This window comes from Falco biarmicus, chromosome 1 (genome assembly GCF_023638135.1).
Source record: "Falco biarmicus isolate bFalBia1 chromosome 1, bFalBia1.pri, whole genome shotgun sequence".
Taxonomy (NCBI): Eukaryota; Metazoa; Chordata; class Aves; order Falconiformes; family Falconidae; genus Falco; species Falco biarmicus.
This window is the reverse complement of record NC_079288.1, coordinates 31,220,567-31,244,115: the sequence shown is the minus strand read 5'-3', so window position 1 is coordinate 31,244,115 and position 23,549 is coordinate 31,220,567. Positions and strand designations below refer to the sequence as shown.

General features: G+C 42.5%; 3 protein-coding genes across 4 annotated transcripts; all 3 read right to left on the bottom strand.

The window, feature by feature from the left end:
- Positions 1 to 747: 747 nt before the first annotated feature.
- Positions 748 to 9,424, bottom strand: ANAPC7 (anaphase promoting complex subunit 7). The gene is made up of 11 exons (XM_056357574.1): positions 9,211 to 9,424; positions 8,118 to 8,304; positions 7,480 to 7,599; positions 5,612 to 5,723; positions 5,208 to 5,361; positions 4,959 to 5,101; positions 4,629 to 4,746; positions 3,974 to 4,170; positions 3,249 to 3,473; positions 2,665 to 2,815; positions 748 to 1,823 (listed from the first exon to the last, which is right to left on the bottom strand). The coding sequence occupies exons 1-11, from the start codon at positions 9,309 to 9,311 to the stop codon at positions 1,634 to 1,636; spliced, it is 1,698 nt and encodes a 565-aa protein (XP_056213549.1). The 5' UTR covers positions 9,312 to 9,424; the 3' UTR covers positions 748 to 1,633.
- A 1,043-nt stretch (positions 9,425 to 10,467) lies between these two features.
- Positions 10,468 to 15,409, bottom strand: ARPC3 (actin related protein 2/3 complex subunit 3). The gene is made up of 7 exons (XM_056343280.1): positions 15,280 to 15,409; positions 14,261 to 14,360; positions 13,119 to 13,195; positions 12,767 to 12,835; positions 12,386 to 12,512; positions 11,796 to 11,890; positions 10,468 to 10,986 (listed from the first exon to the last, which is right to left on the bottom strand). The coding sequence occupies exons 1-7, from the start codon at positions 15,283 to 15,285 to the stop codon at positions 10,924 to 10,926; spliced, it is 537 nt and encodes a 178-aa protein (XP_056199255.1). The 5' UTR covers positions 15,286 to 15,409; the 3' UTR covers positions 10,468 to 10,923.
- Positions 15,410 to 18,512: 3,103 nt separating this feature from the next.
- GPN3 (GPN-loop GTPase 3) lies at positions 18,513 to 23,533 on the bottom strand. Of its 2 annotated transcripts, none has more exons than XM_056342755.1 (8): positions 23,374 to 23,533; positions 23,177 to 23,285; positions 22,884 to 23,051; positions 21,670 to 21,794; positions 20,903 to 21,018; positions 20,152 to 20,248; positions 19,507 to 19,635; positions 18,513 to 18,751 (listed from the first exon to the last, which is right to left on the bottom strand). In XM_056342755.1, exons 1-8 carry the CDS (start codon positions 23,419 to 23,421, stop codon positions 18,689 to 18,691), a joined length of 855 nt encoding a protein of 284 aa, XP_056198730.1. In that variant the 5' UTR covers positions 23,422 to 23,533; the 3' UTR covers positions 18,513 to 18,688. The 2 variants fall into 2 exon arrangements, with proteins under 2 accessions (XP_056198730.1, XP_056198810.1); XM_056342835.1 differs by having other exon boundaries at positions 23,414 to 23,523.
- Positions 23,534 to 23,549: the final 16 nt, after the last annotated feature.

Here is a 23,549-nt window from a genome sequence, read left to right as displayed (position 1 = left end):
AGCAGTAATAGCTTATGCCAATTCAATCACCAAGACAGCAGCACATGCTTTTCTGTTCTTCCCATAGAGTCTTCAAATAACCGTAATTCAATTTGATACTTTGGAAAGTCTAAAGCCCATAAAATTCCAAAGATAAGAGATGCCCAGCTGTTTTCTTTTTTTAAAAATGCATAAACTATTAGACTTCTCCTTTGTAAGATGTGACATACCAAAATATTTCCAAAATAGACTATAATAGAAGTAATCTGCCTGTTCTTTTTGTTGTGTGTTCTTCTAAGTGATATAATGCATGTCACAGAGAGAGAGAGATACGTTTTTAGCCTTATCTGCACTACACATCTACAACTGGGGAGAAGCTTGTTCTCCACGTCATGTACTTGTATCAAATAGCCATTTTCCCTCCAAACCACTTTTTAGCATTGTAAAAAATACCTGTGTGCTCCAGCATACCTGTGGTAACAGAGTAAATACAAATGGAATTAAATTGCCAGTGTAAAAATAAAAATACACGTTTTAGTAAAAAGTAATGAAGTCAGAATGGCAAGAAAAACCAGAGCAAGAACTAATTCCTCCTCCCACACAAGCCCACAGAAATGAAAGTTTCTAGATTACAGAAAGCAGCTCACCCTCGAAATGCTGACGTTGAGAATTTGTATGTGAAGCAATGCAACTTTGCTTCAAAAGGTGTGAGAAAACACGAGTTCAAATATTACCTGACAAAGACATGAATTATATAAACACAGAAAAAACAAGACAATATGTCTATTTGCATAATTTAACATTTCTACAGCAATGCCAGCGAAGAGGGATGAATTCTTTTTATATCATTTTAAATGTCAGTGCTGTATACAGAACATGAAGTGCTTTGAGTCACCGCTGCAAAACCTTTTAGTAACATACTGAAATATAACTAAACTGCATTTAAAAATAAACGTTCATGTACAGGCTTTTAAGTGATTACAGGGTTTAGTAAGGATTGAGGAAATGACTGTAATTCTCCAACACTGGCTTAGTTCTGTACACATAGAAATCAGTCAGCTACAAAAGTGTCCTGTAAGTCAAGCTGCCCAGTGTACCAAACTCCTCCTGTACAGCACATGTAATGCCTTAGAAAAACACAAATTAATTCAACAAACACAGCAAGAGAAAATTGCTGCTTTCAGCCACACCCAAGCAACTCCTCCAGACTTCGCCAGGAGTGCGAGCCCAAATGGCAGCATACAAACCAGAGGGTAACACCTTTTCCACAAAGAAGTACAAACCATTGTATTTACAAAGTGATCAAGCACACTTAGCCCTGGACAGAATTTAGACATTGTTTTCATCATGAACAACAGGCTTATTACACACTTCAGATTCTAACGCGTTCAGTTTTTGCAGGAATTTTCTGAAATGAAAGTTGGAAATAACCTCTGATACAATTAGTCCCTTACATTTAATAAATAAGCATCAAGAATCTTCATGGTATTGAGATGCGTAGAATTATTAAATGGTCTCAGAGTCCATATTAAAAAAAAAAAAAAAAAAAAAGGAAGTTCTTTATTACTGCAAAAATCATAATTATCTTTCTTCAAAGAAGAACGGCCCTAGTGGTATGTTCAAGTGCCAAAAGCAGCAGCATGATGAGAGGCTGTTACTGCATGCCAAACCACTGTTCTTGATCTGCCCACTGCGCTGCTTCACTGTCACTGCCTTCCAAGTCCCCCTCTTCTCCACTTCCCTCCATATCATCCACATCTTCTTCCTGGGTTGCATCTGTTGGACTTTCCTCTTTTTCCATTTTCTGCATTCCTTCCAGTGACTTCTGATCATTTGGATCCAAACTGAGGAAAGAGGGAAAAATAAAGCACTGCCCTAAAACTTTTTCTTCTCTATTTCTGACTTTATTATATGTGAAAATAAATAAATAAATAATCTCGTCTTGTCTGCACTTCCTGTTTAACATCATCAAGAAGTTCATGACACAACTTCACCTCAGGCTGACTGTAACACCAAGTATTAAATCTTCATATAAAAACAGTTTTGATCCCCAAGAAGACACTTATCTAAACATCACACTGTTCCAGAAAACTTAAGTCAGCTCTTCCATGCAATACTAATTATAAAGTAAAATGGAAGCTGTGAAAATTTAAATGACTATGACTAAATATATTATACACAAGCAAAAAACAGCTGACCCATTTAAGCTATATAAGTTTACAGTGGACATAAATGTGCTAGGCCTAAGGCAAATTCAACTTGCTGAAATGAAAACATGGTAACACCCCTAAAAAACATTTAGGTTACGTTAAATGGAATCCCACTATTTAAATTTACTAAATAGCTTATTTTTATATAGCACCTTCTAGTCCAAAGGAATGGATCTTAAGATGCCTGACTATATAATAATTATAAATAAATCCATGCCTTAATCCTTTTGTTAGTAAAGGAATCACATGCCTAGTGACATGTTTAGCATTAATGCAGCTTCTGCACTTCTCAGTTCAAAGCCTTATGATCAACTAATTCATTAACAGGACACAATTTTTATGTTTGTTGTAAGGGAGAACGAGACAAAGTTACCTCTGATGCACATCCTAATCAATTAGCGGCTCAACTTTTGACTTAGTCAAGTTGATTACTGGTTCTTATAAGTATACTGCAATCTCAGAGTCTCTGCTTTACCTCAGGGCGATACTGTACTGGTCCATCGCCTCCTGATACTCATTGACTGCTACAAGAAAGTCTCCCAGTATTCGGTGCAGAACACAGTCACTTTGATTAGCCAGTGCATTCCTCAGCAAAGCAATTCCATCTTCATATTTTTGTTCTCTACCTGTTTACATGCAAAATTACAGTTTTAATTAATAGTTTAGATAACTCTATAGGAAGTCAGAGTGTACACAGTATCACCACGCACAAGGCCATTCGTTCAGACCTGTCAGCACGGAGCATAGCAGTGACATACTTTTTGCAAGATTAACTATGAACAATGGCTTTCTGTTGCAACAACTGCTACACTCACGCTTACACATACTGTTAAGTCAAAACATCTTGTTTGCAATTGTCTTAAGTACTGGTGTAATCTCAGTTGCTAGATGCAATTACTTCACGTGATTTTTCCTTCAGGAAAGAACTGATAATCCTGGGCTGCAACATCACTCACATACATATTGATGTGGCTGCAGAACACTGTTCCACACAAAACAGTATGCTTTAAATAAATCGGGGATTTATTTAAATTTATGGGAAAAAACCACCCAACTTACTAAGAAGTTCTGCTTTCTTTACCACAGCTTTAATGTAATCAGGTCTTTGCATTAGCGCTTTGTCCAATAATGTTTTTGCTTTTTCCTGTGTGACTGGGTCTTCGAGACACACTGTTGCTAACAGAGTCAGTGTCTGTGCGTTTGCTCCCAGAGTTTTATACACATTATTTGCCATAACCATAGCTTCGCGGATACTGTTGGATGCGAGATAACATTCGATGAGACCTGATGGTACAAAAAGAAAAACATTTTTTTGAGTCAGCACTACAGACACTCATACCTCCTCAATTATTCACACTTAGAAGCACTCATACTCCAAGCATGTGATGCTCCAATAAGCAAATGCAATTCATTTAAATACAAAACAAAACTCTCAGTGGAATTAACCAGTCATCATCCAAAAGTGACCTGCTCAGAATGCACAAGTTTGTTTATACCCAAATTAAACAAAACAAAAAAAACAAAACAAACCCTGTCTGAAAATTTTTCTTATAAACACACGCATTCTCTAGTATCCCTAATCTGACTGCTTCTACCAGAGCTTTATAAATTCTCAGGTAATAATAATTTACTTACTTAACATCATAACTTAACGTAACATCACTTGAAAGTCAGCAGGAGAAAAGAACTGTCTATTCCCTGGCCTAATCATCACCATCATCATCATGACACCAACTTTCACACCAAACCAACAATGCATGTGTGAGTAGCTTCACTTCACTCACCTTCATAGCAATCCAGCCTGCAAGGTGCAAGACGTATCGCTTCACGGAAGTGTATAATTGCTTCCTGTACTCGGCCCATATTCCTAAGAGCAGCTCCTTTCAGCAGGAGAGCTTGAACACTGTTACTATTAAGCTGGATAGCTTTGGCTCCTAAGTATAAGGCACGAGAGTACCGTTTACTGTAGAAACTATGACACCTATGGAAAGACAAGAGGGACTCTAAACATACACTGCCTGTGGTGCCTGGGCACACACACAGAGGTTTAAAAGAAGTTAAAAAAAAAAAAAAAAAAAAAAAAAAAAGAGGGGGCAGGGAATGACAGGCAACTGCTGAACTTGCATTTGAAGTTAAGAATATATGTTCAGGAAAAAACTCTTCAGGAGTTTAACAGTTAATATTCACGCTGCTTTTTTTTACAGCTATTTAATACATCACTGTTACTGCACAGATGTGGTAACTCTAATAGGTTTAAAAATACAGAAACTGACCAAAATAGATACTGATGGACAGCTAATTTAAGTTACCCCAAGGAAGAACAGATAGGATAGAAAAGCACCTTCTGAAGAAAAAAGCTGAATCCACTGTATCAAATGTTAAAGCACCACATGCAACAAAATCAAGAGCTGAGATAAGAAATGAAAGAAAACAATTTACCCAGATACCACCCAGGGTTCCGCATGCTGATCAGAAATATTGAAGAGACGGCAGCCCAAGTTCTCAACATCCTCTAGTCGACCTTCACGTGCCAATAAATAGCCATACACATCCATTCCTGAAGAGAAACATTTGAAGATCAATCATCAAGAAATGGGAAGTTCATTCAAACAAGAAAAAACAAAAACAGAACCACAAACACCCACTTTAAGAAAGCTGGGTACAACAATACATAACATTCCACTGCATGCTTGATTGCATGTAGCTGCTACTCTAATGTTACTCATCACATCATTACACTAGGCAAACTTCATTTTAGGAATTACTCACCTTTTATTAGGTAAGGATCCAGCATTTGTGCTTGTTCAAATTTTAGAATAGAGTTTTTATTATCTCCAGCTCTGAAATACAGGTCTGCTAAGCTCCCCAGCAAGTCTACATTATCCCTCAGTAAGGACTTTTTCTCTAAAGAGCTTTAAGAGAAAAAAATGCCTGTCATTTATATAATGCCATTTTAAACATAATTACATGTAAGTATTAATATATTATTTGATTACATCATGCTCTTTGAACTCTTACCAAATGGTATTTATTGCTCTTGTGTTATCTCCAGTATGCACAAAAGCATATGCCTTGATCCACACAGAAAGCCAATCCAAGTTAGGAATACTCTGAATTACATTGATTGTCATAGAGGCCACTTCAGCACCTTTCACCGACAGCGAGAGCAAGCCTATTCAGAATGGTATATACATCAATTTCAGCCACCATAAACTGCTTTTAATACAAATTAATTGTCTGAAGACCAGAAATTCCATCCCTTGACACACATAAACAAGCGGCTTGTTACAATGCTTTTTGTAATCTGCATAATGTAGGTATTACATCTTACATGCAAACGCAAGACAGTTACCTAGTCCCAAGCATAGTTCACATTATAATACTGTTTAATACTGAAATACTAACAGTGTGCAGACACCTACCTAGTATGGCATCAAGTGCTAAAGGGCACTGTCTCAGTACCTCCTTGTAGCTCGTAACAGATGAGCGCTCTTGACCTGCTTTCTTGTACAGATTTGCCAACATCATATTGATCTACAAGCAATAGAAATGTTAGTAGAGTCAAGTATGAGAAAGAAGAAAGCGTCACTAAGAAAGATCACAACTCTGTCTCCAAGCACGCCTGCCTGCCTCCTTCACTCCTCTTCTGGGCAGAAGACAAAAATAAGCCGCTCTTCTTCCAAGATCACTATAACCTAGCACACAGTATAACACTACAATGGTTTCTTCTCTCAGAGTCTTACATCATGTATTTGCAGAGTACAACCTGAATTCTCAAGTGTTCTGCACACAAAAAGTCAAAAGATGGGCAAGTGTTTATACCGGATGCCAAGCCGGACCTGTATATCCATGACATTGGCCTTCTTTCAGTTGATCTCTCCATATCAGTGGAAGCCTTTGAGAGAATTAGCTTAGGAAGGCAGGGAAAGCTTCCATCCAGCTTCTGAACGAAGTCACGATTGACGGAAGAACAGAAATTATTTGAGCTCTACGTGATTCAAGTAGCTGGTTTCTGCTACAATACTTTGATTTACTAGTGTGTGTCGGTAAAAAGTTTGCTTTTCTCAATCTCTTCTTCTTTTTCTGTTCCGTAAGTTGGTCTTTAAACAGGACACTTGGACATTACTAAAGTCTAAGCCATGTATGCTGTTAGGACAGCACAGGAATACTGTTAACATGAAACATAGCTGTTTGACCTGATGTGTTAACCTTTTAAGCCCTTATGACTAACAGCCAGCAAGCAAAGACTCAATACATTTGGTACTGCAGAACACAATGCGACCTAAATATTTAACATAAAAAAGGATGAAAACATTTTAGAAGATAGAGCACCATCATTCTTTCTACTTACCAAAATCTTCAGCCTTTCAAGTATCTTACATTGCTCAAACCATACAGTAAGATGTGAATTGCCATCCCATACACATTCTAGGTTCAAGAATAAACTTAAAGACTTGCTCAGTCTGAGCAAGTTACGCTGACTAATAGCGAAAGCAGCACAGAACAGAACCTTATGAGACAACTAGGCTACAAGTCTCTTTCAGCCCTAGCAGGTGACAGTGTGCCTTTCCTGTCCAGTGATACACAGCTCTTCCACGGAGACTAGACTCTACCTGATGGTTATAGCCAGGCAAAGTATATTAATATAAACAACTCCTTTGGCTCTCACATTTACATGTTTGATTCAGAACTGCAGAACATTATTCAGTCAGATATCCGGCAATTGCTTACTAACTTGCAGGAATTCAGCTGTTTGCAATCACGTAAATTCTTCACCTGGTAGATGCTTTTGTTACAACAAGCCATTATTCTTCCCTCTTTGAAAACCACTCATGGTAACATGCAAAGAACGATTGAATAGATGATATGTATTTCAAGCCTTATGTATGGACATACAAATACTTTACAACTTTTGGAAGAAAAAAAGTGTTTCTGCATCCTTGTACACAAGCTAAATTCTGTACCTTCTGTGCGCAGTACTGAAGAGTTAATCAGGTAATTCACACAAATTAATAAAGATGCACACAAACATTTAACTCTTTTCACTTTTTTTGAATTCTAACAAAAGGGAATACAAAATTTGTCCGATTTTAAAGAAAAGAGGTCAAATAAACTAAGCTAATTTAAACATTAGGAAATGTTTCCAAACTACATTTAACTAATACAAAAGCAAATACCAAGACACAATGCCATTATACCTATAGGCTACATTCTTTTTTGACCAGATGCTGGGCTACAGATTCAAGATATGCTGACCAAGGACTTGTGACAGAAGTCTGCCAGAACTAACCTTTGGGGTCCTCTGTCTGGAAGGAATCCCATCAAGAATAGCAATGGCATCTTTATCTTGCTTCAGCATTGTATAACATTCAGCCATTTTATATTTCACTTCGATTTCTGATGGTAAACACTGAAATAAAAAAAAGAAAGATTTAAGTATAATGTTGGTTTAGTCAGGTAAAAGAAACCTGAAAAAGGTTTCCTCATTAAACACTTAAGAGTATGTTGAAAAAATCTAGTGCAAGAAAGTTAACAATGCAACCTACTGCTAGCTCATATTGCTCATCTTCAAATGAAAAGCATTAATTACACATACAAAATAAAAAAAATAAATCTTATGTTCAAGACCACAATTAAGGTTTGCATTAGAAAATACCACACTGATATTTTCAAAACAAATTAGCCTTAAATGTCAGGTTTATTTGACATGATAAATCCACAATCAAAGGTATTTTAAAGACATGTAGATATAGCGCTTAGGGACATAGTTTAGCGGTGGACTTGGTAGTGTTAGGTTAACGGTTAGACTATGATCTTAAGGGTCTTTTCCAACCTAAATGACTCTATAACTATTGAGTCAGCAACATTAATTGTAAGGTTATAACAATTACATAATTTTATGCAGCACACGAGTCAGTTTTTGAATACCTGGCTTTGGGGAGTTGATGCAGCATTCCCAGTAGAAGGTCTTACTTTTGAAGTTTTACTTAATGCTTTTTTCTGCTGCAAGGCCATTGTATACTTACTTACAGCATTTCTATATTCTTTATCATGGAAGAGAGAGTCTGCATGATATACAAGGAGCTGGTATTTCTGAGATGGTGAAAAGAGTTCCCTGGAAGAAATACACAGAAAGGTTGAGATCAGCTGGCTGCCTAAGAACCAAAACCTTACAGATCCAAAGTATTTGTAGCTTTGGTTTGTCTGGCTTCAACTTCCAGCTGTTGCTGCTTCTTTACTACATTGGAAGGACTCTTGAGTAACAGGTACTACCTCCTCACAAGGGATTATCTCACCAATTTCTTTTATCTGTACACAAACAAACATAATAGCCACTCCTGACACCTCATCAGTAACACCACCTTACGTTTAGCTGCTTAGGCACTGCTTCCCATAATGGAGCAGCCCTCACCTTCCCCACAAAAAGCCACGTTACCAATGTCCACTAAAGCACTTTGAATAGACTTGAGCTTACAAGGCAACCCAGCTCCTTGTACAGCTATCCCGGTCCTAACTGGCATATTTCTACATTTGACAACCAACCATTTGACCACCTTCCAGCAGGTCTGCAGAAGCACTGAAGAGTTAGGGTTTCAGCAAAGGACTCTGGCTTCAATTAGTACCTCAAAGCCCGTCCAAAGTGTAAAACAGTATCTTACAGGGAAGTAATGAAATATAAAGGGAATCACTTGAGTGGCCTACACAGGGCACCCCGGGCTGGAGAAAATCACTTCAGCTCTACCAGGACACTCACACTACACCATGTACCCCAAAGGTTCCCATGCTGAACACCACGGACAGGCGTGATGGCAGAGGGGGGTTTATCTGCTGCAGGGCCGGGGCCAGGGACTAGGGGCTGGGGGCCCGGAGCCTGGAGCTAGGGGCCCGGGGCCCGCATCACGGAGCCCAGCAGGAGGTACAGCTCTAAAAGCCAGCCCGCTTCCCCGCCAGCCCATAAGCCACCCCCCGCCACCCAGCGAGGTCCCACGCGGCCTCTCCCTCAGTACCACCGGCCACTCACGGGTTATTGCCACTCATCGTTAGAAGAAGCCCACTGAGGAGCCGCACGTTAGAGTGGAGCCCGGCGGCCGCCATCTCTCGTACGTGCTCCACCACGCTCATACTAGCGGCGGGAGGGCGCGGAGCGGCGGGGACAGGCGGCGAAGGGGCAGACAAGGCCAACGCCGCCGCGCGCCGCCACTCCGAAATGGCGCCACCCAGGGGGCCTCGGCCGCCACCGCCCGCGGGCGCCCGCCACGCTGCCTTCACGGCGGACGCGCGGCCCGACAGGCGTGCGAGGGGCAGCCCCGGCCGCGCGCCTCAGGCCCCCGCCGCGCCTGCGCAGTGGCGGGACAGACGGGGCCGCTCGCCGCGGGGGGCTGCCCACGGGGGGCAGGGGGCGTCCTTTCTCGGCTCTGGGCTGTGTTACAGGCGAGGCACGCTCCCCGTGGCCGCACGGCTCTGAGGTTTGGCCCTTTTTCTGCTGAGAGTGTTACCTGCTGGTTGCGGCAGCTAAATGTGTCGGAGGCCTCGCAGGTAATGAAGCTCCTGCCTATAAAAAGGGGTAGCTGAGGAGAAAGGCCCTTCAGAACCTACATTTCTTCTAGGCCACAGCCAGGGTAAAGGCCTCGCTAACGCCACCCTTAACTACAAGGCGTAGACTGGAAGGAGAGCTGAATGAGAACATGTTTTTTGCCCTTTATCACAAAAAGAACGCAAAACATAACTATCCTTGTAATAATATGACTACAAATCAATTCAGTGGGAGCTTTCAAGTTCGGAGATGCCAGCACTGCATGTTTGCTTTTGCCAAGCAGCGAAACATTCCTAGCACTGGGCTTCACATAACCCAAAAAGCATGTTGGTGCAGTACAGTGACAGCAAAATAAGCATTGCCACACAAAGAGACAGCTGAGAATAACCTGAGCTTGGATTTATAGTTCTTCAAGAAGCCAACTGACCGACCAAAAGTCGCAGTTTTTGCCAGTGTTGCACAATGGCTGTGTTTGAACCAAACCCACCACCAGAAAGGCAGTGCCGGACCGAGCCGAATGCCATCCGCCAGCGTCACCCTTCCAGGGTGTTTCAGTACAGTGCAAAGACACACCTCAACAACCAAGCACAGAGCTGCAAGCTACAGCCCCCTCTATTAATCCCATTTTCAGTGGCAATGATTCACTTCCTACTAATTACCATTAAATAATGATGGTCTTTTCACAAAAAAAACCCACCCCGATTTCTTTGAAGGCTATCGGTAGCTAATTTATGTCATACAATGTTAATTACAAGCAAAGTTTATTGAAAACAAGGTAAAAATCACTGCACTTGACAACACAGCGTGAGAGGTACATTTTCTGTGGAGATAACAGAGACTCTAGCCAGTAGAGCAATTACACAGCTCCCCCTGCCCCACAGGCAAGCCCATTTCTTCTCTTAAATACAAGCCCTGTTTTAAATGCTAGCTGTAGCCTCTGATAACAAAGCAGCTTGCACCTGAAACAGCAAGTTAGAAATCACCTATTAAGCACCAGCTTAATAACATTGGCTTACACTAGTCAAATTACTTTTTGCTCTCCCTCCCTCTATCCCTCATTGACTGGTTTATGGTTTGGTGGTGGGTTTTTTTCTTCGTAAGTACTTAATTCTTCCTTGGTACAAAATGTATCCAAAACAAAGGCAAAATACCTAAACACCTTGCTGTGAAAATGTTTAATGTTGTTGCTATTTCGCCTCTTCACTGCCCAGGACCTGAAAGACTCTTGTTCATGAACTGCCTCTTCACAAAGCAGATCCACCACTGCAGAAGGAAGTAAAAAGTCAAAAAATATGCAACAGTGGTCTCCATACGATAAGCAAAATAGTGACTTTAAAGTATTCAACCTCTGACAAATAACACATGTTAAGGCTCCAGTTTTGCACATACAGTTTTCCACACTGGTTTCTACTGGAATTTAGGCAAACAAGAGGGAAGGAAGGAACCCATGAATTTATAAATAGGACTCTGGATTGAACTGGGACATTCCACTTTCTCTTATTTCTATTACTGTATTTTTACCATTTATTCCAATATAAAGATGGGATGCATCAGAAAGCTATGCCTTTTCAACTAAGTTAGCCTACATAATTTCAATATTAAATGCAGTTGCATTTGCAGATGAAACATACAAACAGTCAATTATTATATTCATTCATTGATTGATTAGCTTTTTTTATCTGGATATGAGACAAAATGGTCTACTTCAAAGAAGCCATCAAATCTGCCTGGGAGGCTAAAACAGCATCTCTCATGCCTGTGAATTTCCATTTGAAAACCCAGCCAACAGCAGATGTGCAATACTTCGAAGAGTTGAACCAGACACCACTTATTACTGCCCTGCTTTTTAAAGTAACCCGAATTGGCATTTGCTGTCTCACCACATTACAGATTAAATTTATTGATAACTTGCAGCCTGCTATTTTGCTAGCCTTGTAAAAGCAGGGAAGCTTGCACCAAAGTTGCCCATACCTGATCCCCCACCCCATCATCTCACTTCTCTCCACACATTTCTGAAAAAAACCCACACCAGGCCTTTCATTAAATCTGTGATGATGGCGCTGAACTCTTACCTTACTAGGCTTGTCACTCTGAGGATCAAATACTTTTTCACAAAGACGAAGACCAGTTTCTTGCCTCAGCTGCTGCAGGTAGGCCCTCATCACCTCTGAAATACAGCACAGGAAAAACCAATGTAAACTGAGGCAGCACCAAGTCAAACTGAATTTAACAGGGAAGCATCAGCTATCACTGCTTAAAAGAGTTTTCACATCTGTAGGTACTCGTTGGCTGGCTCAATTTACAGCCATACTTGGGATTTTTATGATACTACACCAGTAAAAAGGATCATCCAAACTGTTTTCTTCTCTCAGTTACCTTTGCCCATTATTGTGGGCTATTCTGCCAGTGCAGCAGTTGGCTTGCGCTCCATTACAGGGTTTAGCTAGTGATTATGTTGGTGCCAAAGGCAGATTCAGACCCCTGTTAATCCAGGGGAGTCTCTGGGCCCCTGAGAAAATCCACCTTCTACTGCCCTCAGAAGACAGAACTGCAGACTTAAAAGACTCAGTTTTAAGGGTCATTTTTCTCACTGCAGTCACAGAAATGGAGCTGGTAACGTGCAAGCCCAAGGAAGCCTTTTGAGGTCCTGGATTAGCCTTACCTTCCTCCTGCTTGTTGGCAGGTTTGGCATAAATGGCATTAAGCGGAAAGCCAGGCTCCCCGGGGATTGGGAAGTTAGTGATTCCCAGTGTGTACATTTCTTTCTCTCCTTGGCCTTTGGAGTTACACTGGAAGAACCAGGCAAACAATGGATTAACAGTTATAAACAAAAACTGATTGAGCATTAGACCCAAATATTTTACCAATCTGTAACACATAAAAACTCATCAAAAAGAGCAACAGAACATATCTTTGGTGATCCACAGCCTTGGAGTATCTGTGGCTCTGACAGCTGGGACAAACAAGATTAGTTATGCCACTAGAATGAGACTAAATACTTTGCCCGAGGACAATCCCCAGCACAGAAGTTCACTTTTCTTACCTTCTGCAGCTTTTTCAAGCACTCGGAAATGTAGAGGGTTACGTAGATCAGTGTTCTGTCAGCCTCGTTCTGCAAAACAAGAGCAAGCGTGGAGCCCAGTCACTCTTAGATTAAGGGAGACTTTATGGAACTGATAGAAGTCTGAAACAGGAATGAGTTCAAGCCATTCTGGCCTACAATTTCCCCATGAAAGAGGAACTTGCAATTCATGGCATTTAACCAACTTTAAAAATTAAGTGGGAAGAAGGGGAGGTTTTGTTACCTAGTAGAATTACTTAATTTAAAATAAATTTATAGTCACAGCACCAACCCTCCAAAGAACTACTATATGCACCATATCTGAAAAAATTACCTTAATTTCATAATTTTTGAAGAAAACATTAGCTTTGAAGTAGTAGATTGCTTCATCTATTATATCTGTGTCCTTAGCTAACAAAAAAGAAATATAGAGTTAAACAGCGCACTGCATTTAGTCATAAATTCTACTCACTGAAATACATAAATAAGGATTATTGCACCAGCAAAACCCTGGTATTTACAAAAAGCAGAAGACAGCACTATGTAACAGAAAACAGTTGTTGCTGTGTGAAACGCTGGTAAGCTCAGACCACAGTATTTAAGGTTCCTGCTCTAGCAGGAGCTTTAACTCCCTTCTCCTCCTCCCCCCATGATTTCTTCACAAACAGCAGCAATTCAGCAGTTCCCCACTTTTCTACCAGTTGAGTAACTCACCAGAGTTCTAACAGCATAAAAGTCTTTTCAGGACACTAAGATTTTTTGGAGAAAGCATAACACCACAAATTTCATTATCCTCTTAAAAAAAAAAAAAAAAAGGAGGGGCCCAGGACAGGATGATTTTTTGCTACCATTCAAGACTGCTTAAAGCCAGAAACATTTCCTTTTTATTTCCTTTCTCAAACTGAACCGCCACATTACTGGGGAATGTCACACCTGGGAAGCGCTACTTCCTGTGCTGAAGGGGACTCCACACCAGTCTGCCTGTGGACCCTGTTGGGACGCCCATAACTTCATTTGAATTTTTGAAGCCCCCTACCCTAAAGTGCTGCCTATCCTACTCCTCGTCCTTCAGAGTAGCGGAGCATCATCAGCCGCAGACCTAAAGCACAAGTTCTCTGCAGCCAAACCTCCACTTCCTCTGACAGCAGAGGGTTTGCGCCGCCACATCCTCCTCAAAACCTGCTGCAGAGCACAGCAAGACCCAGGAGGAAGTGTGAGCACAGTAACCGTAGGCTTTAATTACTGAAACAACAGATTCAGCTGGAGCACGGTGCGTCTTTATCTGTGCATAATTATTTTCGACGTTTTGCACAACTTCAGTATTTGAAAACTTTTCTCCTCCTCTATAAACTGCAAAGCACTCCATTTCCAACCCATGACTCCTCTTGTCACTCTTGCTAGGGCAGGCTTGGAGCAAACTGCGAGATGATGAGCTACGTACAGGCAGGTTTTCAGAGATTATTATTATAAACTTACTTTCCCGAGGTGCTGGGCCTTTGAACTGGCTTCTGATGGGTAACAGCGCCATGTTCCCAATTAGCTTGGTGTCGGAATCCATTAAAGTTGAGTGGTAAGCCTACAGACGGGGGAAAGGCTCGTTATTAATGCTACTGAAAATAGACATTTCTGTGTCCGATCACATCCCCCCGTCTTCATCAACTTGGACTCAGAGTCTAGCTCATGAGTGAAGTGATGCTTTCAGCAATTTTTCCTTGCACAAACAATTGCTGTTTTCTAATTAGGCCCAGATCCCATTATTATTTGATACTATTATATCACACATACAGGGAACTGTACAGTTCATTGAAAATTAGCTGGTCACTAAGAAAGACCATATTTTATTTCCACATCTAACTAATAATATTAGACAGCAATAAAGCTAGACTTAATACATACCCACACACTGAAAAAAAGACCTTTCTGTGCCCTGTAAAAGTGGTCAAGTAAATTAAAAAAAAATCCCAAACCTTACTGCATATGCCAGGTTCTTCCTGAGGAACCAAATTTTAACAACAATTTAAGTTTTAGGCACTTTCCAAACATTCCCCTGGGAGAAGGCCTGGGGAGGCCTTCGCCTCCTCGCAGCCGAGGTCGGGGGCGGGGGGGGGGGGGGCAAGGGGTGTGTGCACGTGTGTGTAAAAACCACCCCCTAGCAAAAATGATGTTTATTTCAGAGGCAGACGGCGCGAAGAAAACCAGAGCAAAGCCAAGCTTACCGCCCTCCCCCCCGCTAGAGCCGGGGGCTGCCACCCCCCCGACGGCGGCTAGACCCCCGGGTGGGGGTGTGAGCAAGAGGAGGGTGAGGAAGAGGGGGGCGCTGGCCTTGCCGCTGCCTCCACCCGCAGCAATCCCCTGCCCTCGGCAGGGCTCCCCGCTGCTCTAGCCCCTTCCCTCCTCCGCGCAGACCCCGGAGCCCCGCAGCCCCCCGATCCCCCAGCCCCAGGCCTGGCGCCTCTCCCCCGAGCCCCCCGCCCGCGCGGCAGCAGGCCCCTCACCGGCATGTCGGAGGGCAGGGCCGAGCCGGCGGCGGAGCGGAGCGCAGCACCAAGGGAGCAGCCAGGCACTGCCGCTTCCGGCTCCGCCCGCGCTGCAGGAAGTGGGGCGGCCCCGGCGGCGCGGCGGGGTCACCGGTTCGCGTCCCGCCCCCGCCAGGGCACTGCCCTTCTGCAGCGGTGGCTCTCGCAGCTCACCCCCGCCGCCGCTTGCTTGCTTTTTCCGGCCCCCCCCATGCAGCCTCCTGCCCCTCCCCTCTGTGACCGGCACGGCAGTAACCCCTCCGTGCCACCCTCTTGGTTTGCAGCCCCCCTGGCGTGCGGGTTGCTCGCTGGCAGAGGCAAGCCCCCCGGCGCGGAGGGGGGATGCTCGGCTCGCAGCCCCGTCACTCCCCAGCGCTCGTGGCCATTGCCTGATCTGACCCCCTGCGTGGGGCACTCGGGGCAAGGAAGCACAGAATGGGGCCAGACATGGCATGTTTGGGGGGATGCAGCGGTGATTTGGGGGGATGCGGTGGTGATTTGGGGGGATGCGGCTGTGATTCGGGGGTATGTGGCAGTGATTCGGGGGATGCAGTGGTGATATGGGGGGATGCAGCAGTGATTCAGAGGGATCCGGTGGTGATTTGGGGGGATGCGGCTGTGATTCGGGAGATGTGGCTGTGATTCAGAGGATGTGGCAGTGATTTGGGGGATGTGGTGATTCGGGGGGATGCAGCAGTGATTCATGGTTCGGGGGATGTGGCAGTGATTTTGGGGGATGCAGCGGTGATTTGGAGGGATGCGGCGGTGATTTGGGGGATGTGGCAGCGATTTTGGGGATGCGGCATTGATTTGGAGGGATGCGGTGGTGATTTGGGGGGATGCAGCAGTGACTTGGGGGATGTGGCAGTGATTCAGGGGGCTGTGGTGGTGATTCAGGGGATGCAGTGGGGATTTGGGGGATGCAGTGGGGATTTGGGGGGATGTAGTGGTGATTCAGGGGGATATGGTGGGGATTTGGAGGGATGTGGCAGGGATCTGGGGGGATTCAGAGTGATTTTAAGGTGCATGCTCCTGTTACTATTAAGCCATACCCTTCCCTTCGATCCAGCATGCTGAATTTATCTACTGCTAAATGAGTCACAGCATGAGTCAGGGAGAGGAGATGGAGAGATTTGGAAGGTGAGTCAAAGTAATTTGGCTGCAGCACCCCGGGGTTTGGCCTTTCGACGTCACAAGCCTGGCTAGGCCCCAGGATGTGCCAGTCTGGAGGTGAGTTAAAGCCACCAAAGTTTTCCCGTTTGCATGGTTCAGTTCAGCCAGAGGATGTCCCGCCAACATGCGATTAGCTCCATGTGGGCATAAAGACTTGCTCCATCTGGAGGTTAACCTACACCATAGCTAGTAAACAAATATATTCAGGGCTTTTGGACCCATGTTTCAAAGCTCTGAAGACTTGATTTTTTTTCACCTCTTGTGACTGCAATGACTGTCTTGAAATCTCCACATTCACCAATGTCTGGTGCCGGGAGTAAGGTTTTAGAAATGCCAGGTGTCATGAGGCTTGCAGAGGTTGTAAGGCTGGCCATTTTTTGAAATCTGGCTTTGAAAATCCATCTGAATAGCTCTTAGGTGACATCTTATTTCCCAGTTTTTCTTTGTTCCCATTTAAAAGATCCCATGCAATCCTCCCTGACCTCCACATACACATTTTGGGGAGTCCTTTTCCTCTAGACATGCAGGATTTGCTGGTCTGTTGAACCCCTCTCCCTCTTCTAGCTCTGCTTTGAAAAAAGCAGATCCTTACTTCAGCAATAAGCACTGTATCAACAGTATGACCATGTAACCATTTATTTAAATAGACATGAACAACAAATTCTACTGCTGAATAAGAAAAAAAGTATGCCTTCTGGACTAGAAGCAAGAAAACTACAGAAGTAAGCCCTGTGCCAAGCTGCTATTGCACCCCAGCTTTAGGTAAGTGCATTTGCCTCCAAATATTCAATCCTAGATTTTGTTTCCGTTAAGGGGTATCCTTGCACTCAGGTATCTGCTAACTAACCAAACTGCTCCTACAAAATGACATCAGTTGTTCTTATTCTACTGAAATACTCAGCTGCTCATATTTTGTGAGGATGGGGTTAATTTCTAATACATGATATATATATAGACAGATGATATGCCTACATATATGCATTCACTGATGTTAAGCATTTCACAAGCATGAGGCCCTTTCAGGAAAATATTTTAATTCAAGGATTCCATGAGTAAATCACATTCCATAGGATTAAGGAAAGGTTGGGCATAAGCAGCAAAAAAATACATCCTGAAATTCAGCTGAATGTAGCTAATAAATTGGACTCACAGATTTTAGAAGCAGCAGTAAACATGTATTGAAACACTCAAAGCACCCCAGGAACAGTCTGTACATACACAAGAACTGTAAACAGTGAGAGGCAAATTCAGCTGTACCTTTTCCCATAGGGCTTTAATTATTATCTGATATGAAGAGTCTGTTAGCAGTACACCCAATTCCAGAATTGGCGCTACTTGCCTGAAAAATTCCCAAGACCAATTTAGTATGTATTTAGTTACTTCAGTCAAGTATGTTCTTTGGAGGTATAAGTTTTGCTTCTCTGAAAGCACCAGACATTGTACTATAGAGGTAACGTATGTCCATAGTAGGAGTATGAGTTCTTTATTCCAGGGGAAAAAAAAGCTTACGTATTTGTTGCTGAATTCTTCGTTAACTGAGTTTCTAACATGATTGCACAAGACATTGCCGAGTTCTATTTAAACTGGTTTTTATTAAGTATTGTGTTGTGCTTAGGATGTTACTGATGTATGAACAACCACTTAAAGCCATGTGCAAGTTGCACCAAAAGTATCCTTAAGGTGGCTTAAAATCTAGGCTCTTCCAAAGTGAACGTGAAACACTCATGTTCTTCAAGAAGGGTGAGACACCACACACTGACCAGATGTCCATTTGAAGTTGCCAGTCATCTCTTTGCCTAATTCAGGTTCCATTCATGAAGTTCAAATTTCACCCTTTACAACAATTCTTTCATCTAATAACGAAACTAACTACTCAGTACTGGGGATAGAGGTTTATTACAACATACGACGATGGGCTTTTTCCTCTTTTGCAAATGATTAGGTTTTTTTCAAGCACTCCCATGCTTAAATGAGACATGTCTATATGTAGGAACTTTTATATGTGTTAATGCTAGCCTATGTATTTTAACACACAAGCATAAGAATAAAAACGATTTATTAAAATAGTTATGAGGTCATATAGCTCACTTCACTGTAAGGATTAGTTACCTTACAGATAAGACATTAAGGATGTTTGTGCAGGGGTGGATTTTTTTTCTTTTTTCTTTTTTAACACAAGCAAGGTATTTTGCTCCCATTTTTGAGCATCTGTTTTTCACTCATCCACGCGGTCTTGAAAGTATTCATCCACAAGAGCAGATCTGTCTTCTTCGCATTCCTGCCAAAAAGAAAATGAAAAAGGTAAAAGCTGACTCATTCCTAGTGGCTGTTGCAGACTGTTTTGTGACATTTTGCAATGTTTTGCTTTAGAAACCACAACAGGAACAATGTCTAATATGGTTCCATAGAACACGTAGCAAAACTTTCTGAAAAGCAATTTGTTTCTGGAGCTATTGAAACTGTATAGCTCAAAATCTAGATCCAGGTATTTTGCATACCTGAAGAGTACAAAACAATTAAAAAAATGCAATAGAAGCACTGGACTTATTCCTGAGGATTTATGAGCTGCATAATAAAACTAGACAGGGCTTGGAACAGATTTTAACACAGCGTTCTTCTACCATGTATCTTACATGATAGAATTTATTCCTAATCTGTATCTCGTATGCAACACATGGATTCAACACAGGAATTTTCAAGGGAGTTTGAACAGTCATGGAGGAACAAATCTTAGTAACCTTAATGGTCCTTTGTTACCTTTGAAAGTTTAAAATTCCATTATTTTTAAAAACGAAAGCATTACTTTTAAAACACAACCATTTGATCAGTCTGCATATGCAAGATGATATTAAAGAATTTCACTTTTGTAATTGTAAAAGAAGACAATGTAAGCATTGTCACTGAAAGACTAAACGTGGCTTATTTTCAACCATACTAAGACAATAATTTATTAGCAAGGCAAAGGATATATTTATCTTACAACTTACATTATGGATCATTATTAACTTTTTAATCTTATCAGAAATACCTTACCTTTGGTTCTTTAAATTCAAGATCTTCTCCATACTGAATGGTAAAGTCTATGTGCTGCAGAACTATGTTTATACTTTCCTCATCAGAGCGATCAAAAGGTAGAAATCGAACCATACCGTAGTCATCAATCTAGAGAAAGGATTCCAAGGATGTTAGTAGGAGAATGCAGCAAGTTAATTCTCAATCACAGCACTCTAAGCCACTTCCTTAAACCACACTTGCTGGACTGCTAAAATACCATGTAAAGCCACACTGCAAACCAATAGCAATTCCCCACTCAGAACACCTGGCTGTCAGTCCTAAGTTCTACACAGCAGAAAAAGCCATTTTCCAAAATTGCTAATAGGATTCACAAAAAATGCACTGGCTATAATCCAAGTAGTATTAAGAATCTTATGCTAATCTGACAAAAAATCAAAAACTGAGTTTAAGTAGGCAAGAAGTAAAATGCTCAAGTGCCTAAGAATCTTTTAAATCCTGGCTTTGTTAGTAAGTCTGGTAGGTAAATACATAGTTTTGGGGTGAGGGGGGAGAATTATTATACTACGTAAAGTATGTAACAGCAATGAAGTCAAACCCCATACAGTGTGGTTTATAAATACAGGACTGAATGTAAAGGTACCAGTCAAAAAGCAATATACCTACCAATCCACATATAGATTTAGTCAGTTTTTTAAACATTTTGCTTTTCAACATATTTGTAGAATCTTCAATCATAGAATACATATCTGGATCTAAGTACCTGAGAGAAACAAAGTCATCACTAGCATCAAAAGAATCCTTGGTCACAGAGCAAATGAGTCATTGTGCTTTTATATAGCTATGAAAACCACCTATTGTTCTTTGATCTGAATGAACTAACTTCCTATCACAAATGTTTAAAAATAGGTTTTGTAAGTATTTGAATAACTCAGACTATGATTGCCAGTAGGAACAACTGAAGTGGTTTGTATTTTCTTTTAGCTAATGTACTTGTATACTCAAGAAAGCTTGAGGAAGGCCACAGGGAAAAACTTTAATTTGGTAATTTTAGCATAAATGCAAAAGGAACATGCAAGTAACTCAGTATGTTCAGTACCAAAAAAACTCACAGTATCACCTCTGGTTTAGGTTTTGAAGCACAGTATCCTGGAACGTCATTCAGAATGACATAAGTTATTCAAGGTAATTATTTACAGAAAAATCCAGAGATAAGTAAAAACACAGAGCCAGCCTTTTGACTCTGGCTAAATTGTAAGCATTCTATCAAGACATTTAAAGACTATGTTCAATGTAAAACAAATGCATCTCTTCCTGTTCCAAAAGAGTATGTTTCAACTGTGGGAAACGTGAGCCTGAATTTTGAGTGAATTTTGCCTCAATATATTACACTACAGAGTAAGTAATTTTAACTTACTTTTCTATTTCCTTCTTGGCTTTCTTGCTCAGCAAATCCATTTTGGTCATGATGTTAATCTGTGGAATCTCTAAAGAGATCATTGCACTGAGTGCAGCCAAAATTCCAGAGATAAACTTAAGGAGAATGAAAAATTATGTAGTTAAGTACAGAAAAACAAAACACCAACATTCAGACTATATGAAACATAGACACAAAGATGTGTTCGTATGAGGAGTGCACCTCTCTGTTGGAAAAGGGAGGTGCCAAATATCCCTCTGTCATCTGCTTCCAGAGCTCAAATCTGGATCAGCCATTGAAAGGCGCATTAAGATAACCCAAAGCCCTTCTGGGGATTCTTGCTTGGGGAAAGTGGCTCTCTCCAGATCCGAGAAAGCTCTCACAGAATCACAGAGGAATGTAGGTTGGAAGGGACTTTTAGAAGTTATCTGGTTCATACAGCTGCTCAAACCAGAGCCAGTTTGAAAGTTAGATCAGGTTGCTCAGGGGTTTTGCCCAGTCAAGTTTTGAGTAACTCCATGAATGCACCTAACAAAGTCTTTCTGTGCCCCTGTTCTGGCCTGACCACTCTTGCAGTGCAGCTTTTCTTCACATCCAGCTGGAGTTTTCTTTGCCGCAACCTACATCTGAGGCAGCTGAAGACAGCAATCAGACCTCCCCTGGCTTAGCATGCTTTCCTTCAGGCTAAACAAACCCAGCTCCCTAAATTCCTCAGATTTATTTTTCTTTATCAGTATGAACTTTTACGACAGATTTCAAATGCATACCTTAAAAGATTCCACCATAAACTGAGAATCCACAAGAAAAACTCCACAGACGCGGAATTCCCACTGCTGAAGCTGATCCACCAGCTGTTTCATCACTGGCAGATGCGTATAGAGTTCGATCTGACCTAGGGCACACGTAGGGTATCAGTCTGCAGAAATGTGAAGCTCACAGGAACAGTTCACAGTTAACCATTACACAGATATGGGCACTGCACTTAATATAAATAAAAAACGATAAAGAAAGCATTCTCTTTCTTTTTAGACAGCTCTGTCTTTGGGTGAACTTACGCTGGTGAAATGCAAAAGAAAGAAAAGGGTTTTTCTTTCCCCCTCTTGACCTCCAGTTAGCGTTCGTTAGTGGTTGCCACCAGCGTTCCCACACCATAGGGTGCGATCAAACACCAGTGCGGTCACCCAGGTTGTCACCAAGATTGGGAATCAAACCTCTGAACACCACTGCAGCATTAAGAAGCAGGCACTCCTTCACTGCAGTGCTGGGTGCTCGGTGGCATCTCCACACACCAAGCCCACCTGTGTAGATTTCACCGTTACATTTATACATGAAATTACAAGGTTGTACACTCCCAGTTACGATGACTGGTTACTGATTTGTGTATCATTATAATATCTGCTGTGTTGTCCTCTTCTGTTACTACACTTGCGCAGGGGAAGGGTCTTCACCTGGGCAAGGGTCTTCTTGACCTGTGGGCATGACTTTTAATATTATAAAAGTAAGTTTTGTTGCCAAGTTGGTTGGTTAGCTATCGGCCTTGCCAAACTGTCCAATAGCTCATCCTATATACAACAGAACCTAAGTCCTCTTGCTATGGTCTGTAAAGTAAGGTTATTATGGTCTACAGAGTAAGGACTTCAAGTAACACAGTCTTGGATAACAAACAGCACAGCAACTCATATGTCATTGGTTAGTTAAGTGCTAACATAATGCTGACATGGAGGTCAGCTCCTTAAAATCAAAATGCTCCTATAGCTAACTGTTTCACAAACACAAAATATAGAAAGATTCAGCAAAACTTTAAGATAATCTGCAACAAGGTGAGCCTGGGACCAAGTTCACTCCCGAAACACCTGAAAGTGACCCTGACAGCTGTTACAATGCAAAAAAAACCAACGTGAATGATTATGACCAACAAAAAAGCACTGGGAATTTTATGTGGCACATGAAAAACGACACCAAAACGTCGGCATTTGTTTACCTGGGCAATCAAACAATATATAGTCATCCTCCACGTGCCCAAGGCTTTCCTCGAGCCAGTTAAAGTTATTGGCAAAGTATTCCATGCAAAACACCAAGCCACCATTGGGGCCAAACCTTAAGGATTCATCTTCCATGACGTCGTCCACTTCTATTAACTCGCGGATGTCTGGAAGGACAGAGAAGGGAGGCGCTGGGGGGGGCGTTCCCTCCGGGGGGGCCGTTCCCTTAGGGGGGGGTCCCGTTCCTCAGGGGGTGCCGTTCCCTCGGGGGGGGCGGCGGCCCTCACCTCACCTGCCATGACGGGGTAGTTGAAGAGCTCGGCCGCCGGGTCCAGGTTGACCACCTGTACGGCGCGGCCCAGCGCCTCGCAGTGCTGCACCATGGTGGCGCAGTACGTGCTCTGCAAAGCACACACACACAGACGCCGTCAGGAAACGCTGTCGCTACCGCGGCCGACCTCTCCTCCCCGCCGCCCGCTCCCCCCTCACCTTCCCGCTGCCCGCCGGGCCCATCACCAGCTGCGCGTACCGCGGCATGGCGGCGCGCTGGGCCGGCGGCCTCCCAGCAACGCCAAAGCGGAGGCAAAATGGTCGCTCCGGCGGCCCGTAGCTGCTTGGTCACATGGCCCGGGTGGCCTATGGTGCACCTCCCCCCCTAGTACGGA

Excerpts from the sequence above, each read along its gene's own strand:
- ANAPC7 (XM_056357574.1), bottom strand. The coding sequence starts at position 9,311 with ATGAGCGTGGTGGAGCACGTACGAGAGATGGCGGCCGCCGGGCTCCAC. Across the intron at positions 5,102-5,207 it reads AGAGCAATAAATACCATTTG|CTCTTTAGAGAAAAAGTCCT; the intron begins GTAAGAGTTCAA and ends TTTCTCTTAAAG. Across the intron at positions 3,474-3,973 it reads CAGGCTGGATTGCTATGAAG|GTCTCATCGAATGTTATCTC; the intron begins GTGAGTGAAGTG and ends TTGTACCATCAG.
- GPN3 (XM_056342755.1), bottom strand. The coding sequence starts at position 23,421 with ATGCCGCGGTACGCGCAGCTGGTGATGGGCCCGGCGGGCAGCGGGAAG. Across the intron at positions 21,795-22,883 it reads TATATTGTTTGATTGCCCAG|GTCAGATCGAACTCTATACG; the intron begins GTAAACAAATGC and ends CGTGTGCCCTAG. Across the intron at positions 19,636-20,151 it reads CTAAATCTATATGTGGATTG|ATTGATGACTACGGTATGGT; the intron begins GTAGGTATATTG and ends TCCTTTCTCTAG.
- ARPC3 (XM_056343280.1), bottom strand. Across the intron at positions 12,836-13,118 it reads TCAAAAATTATGAAATTAAG|AACGAGGCTGACAGAACACT; the intron begins GTAATTTTTTCA and ends CTTGTTTTGCAG. Across the intron at positions 12,513-12,766 it reads GCTTGAAAAAGCTGCAGAAG|TGTAACTCCAAAGGCCAAGG; the intron begins GTAAGAAAAGTG and ends TGGTTCTTCCAG.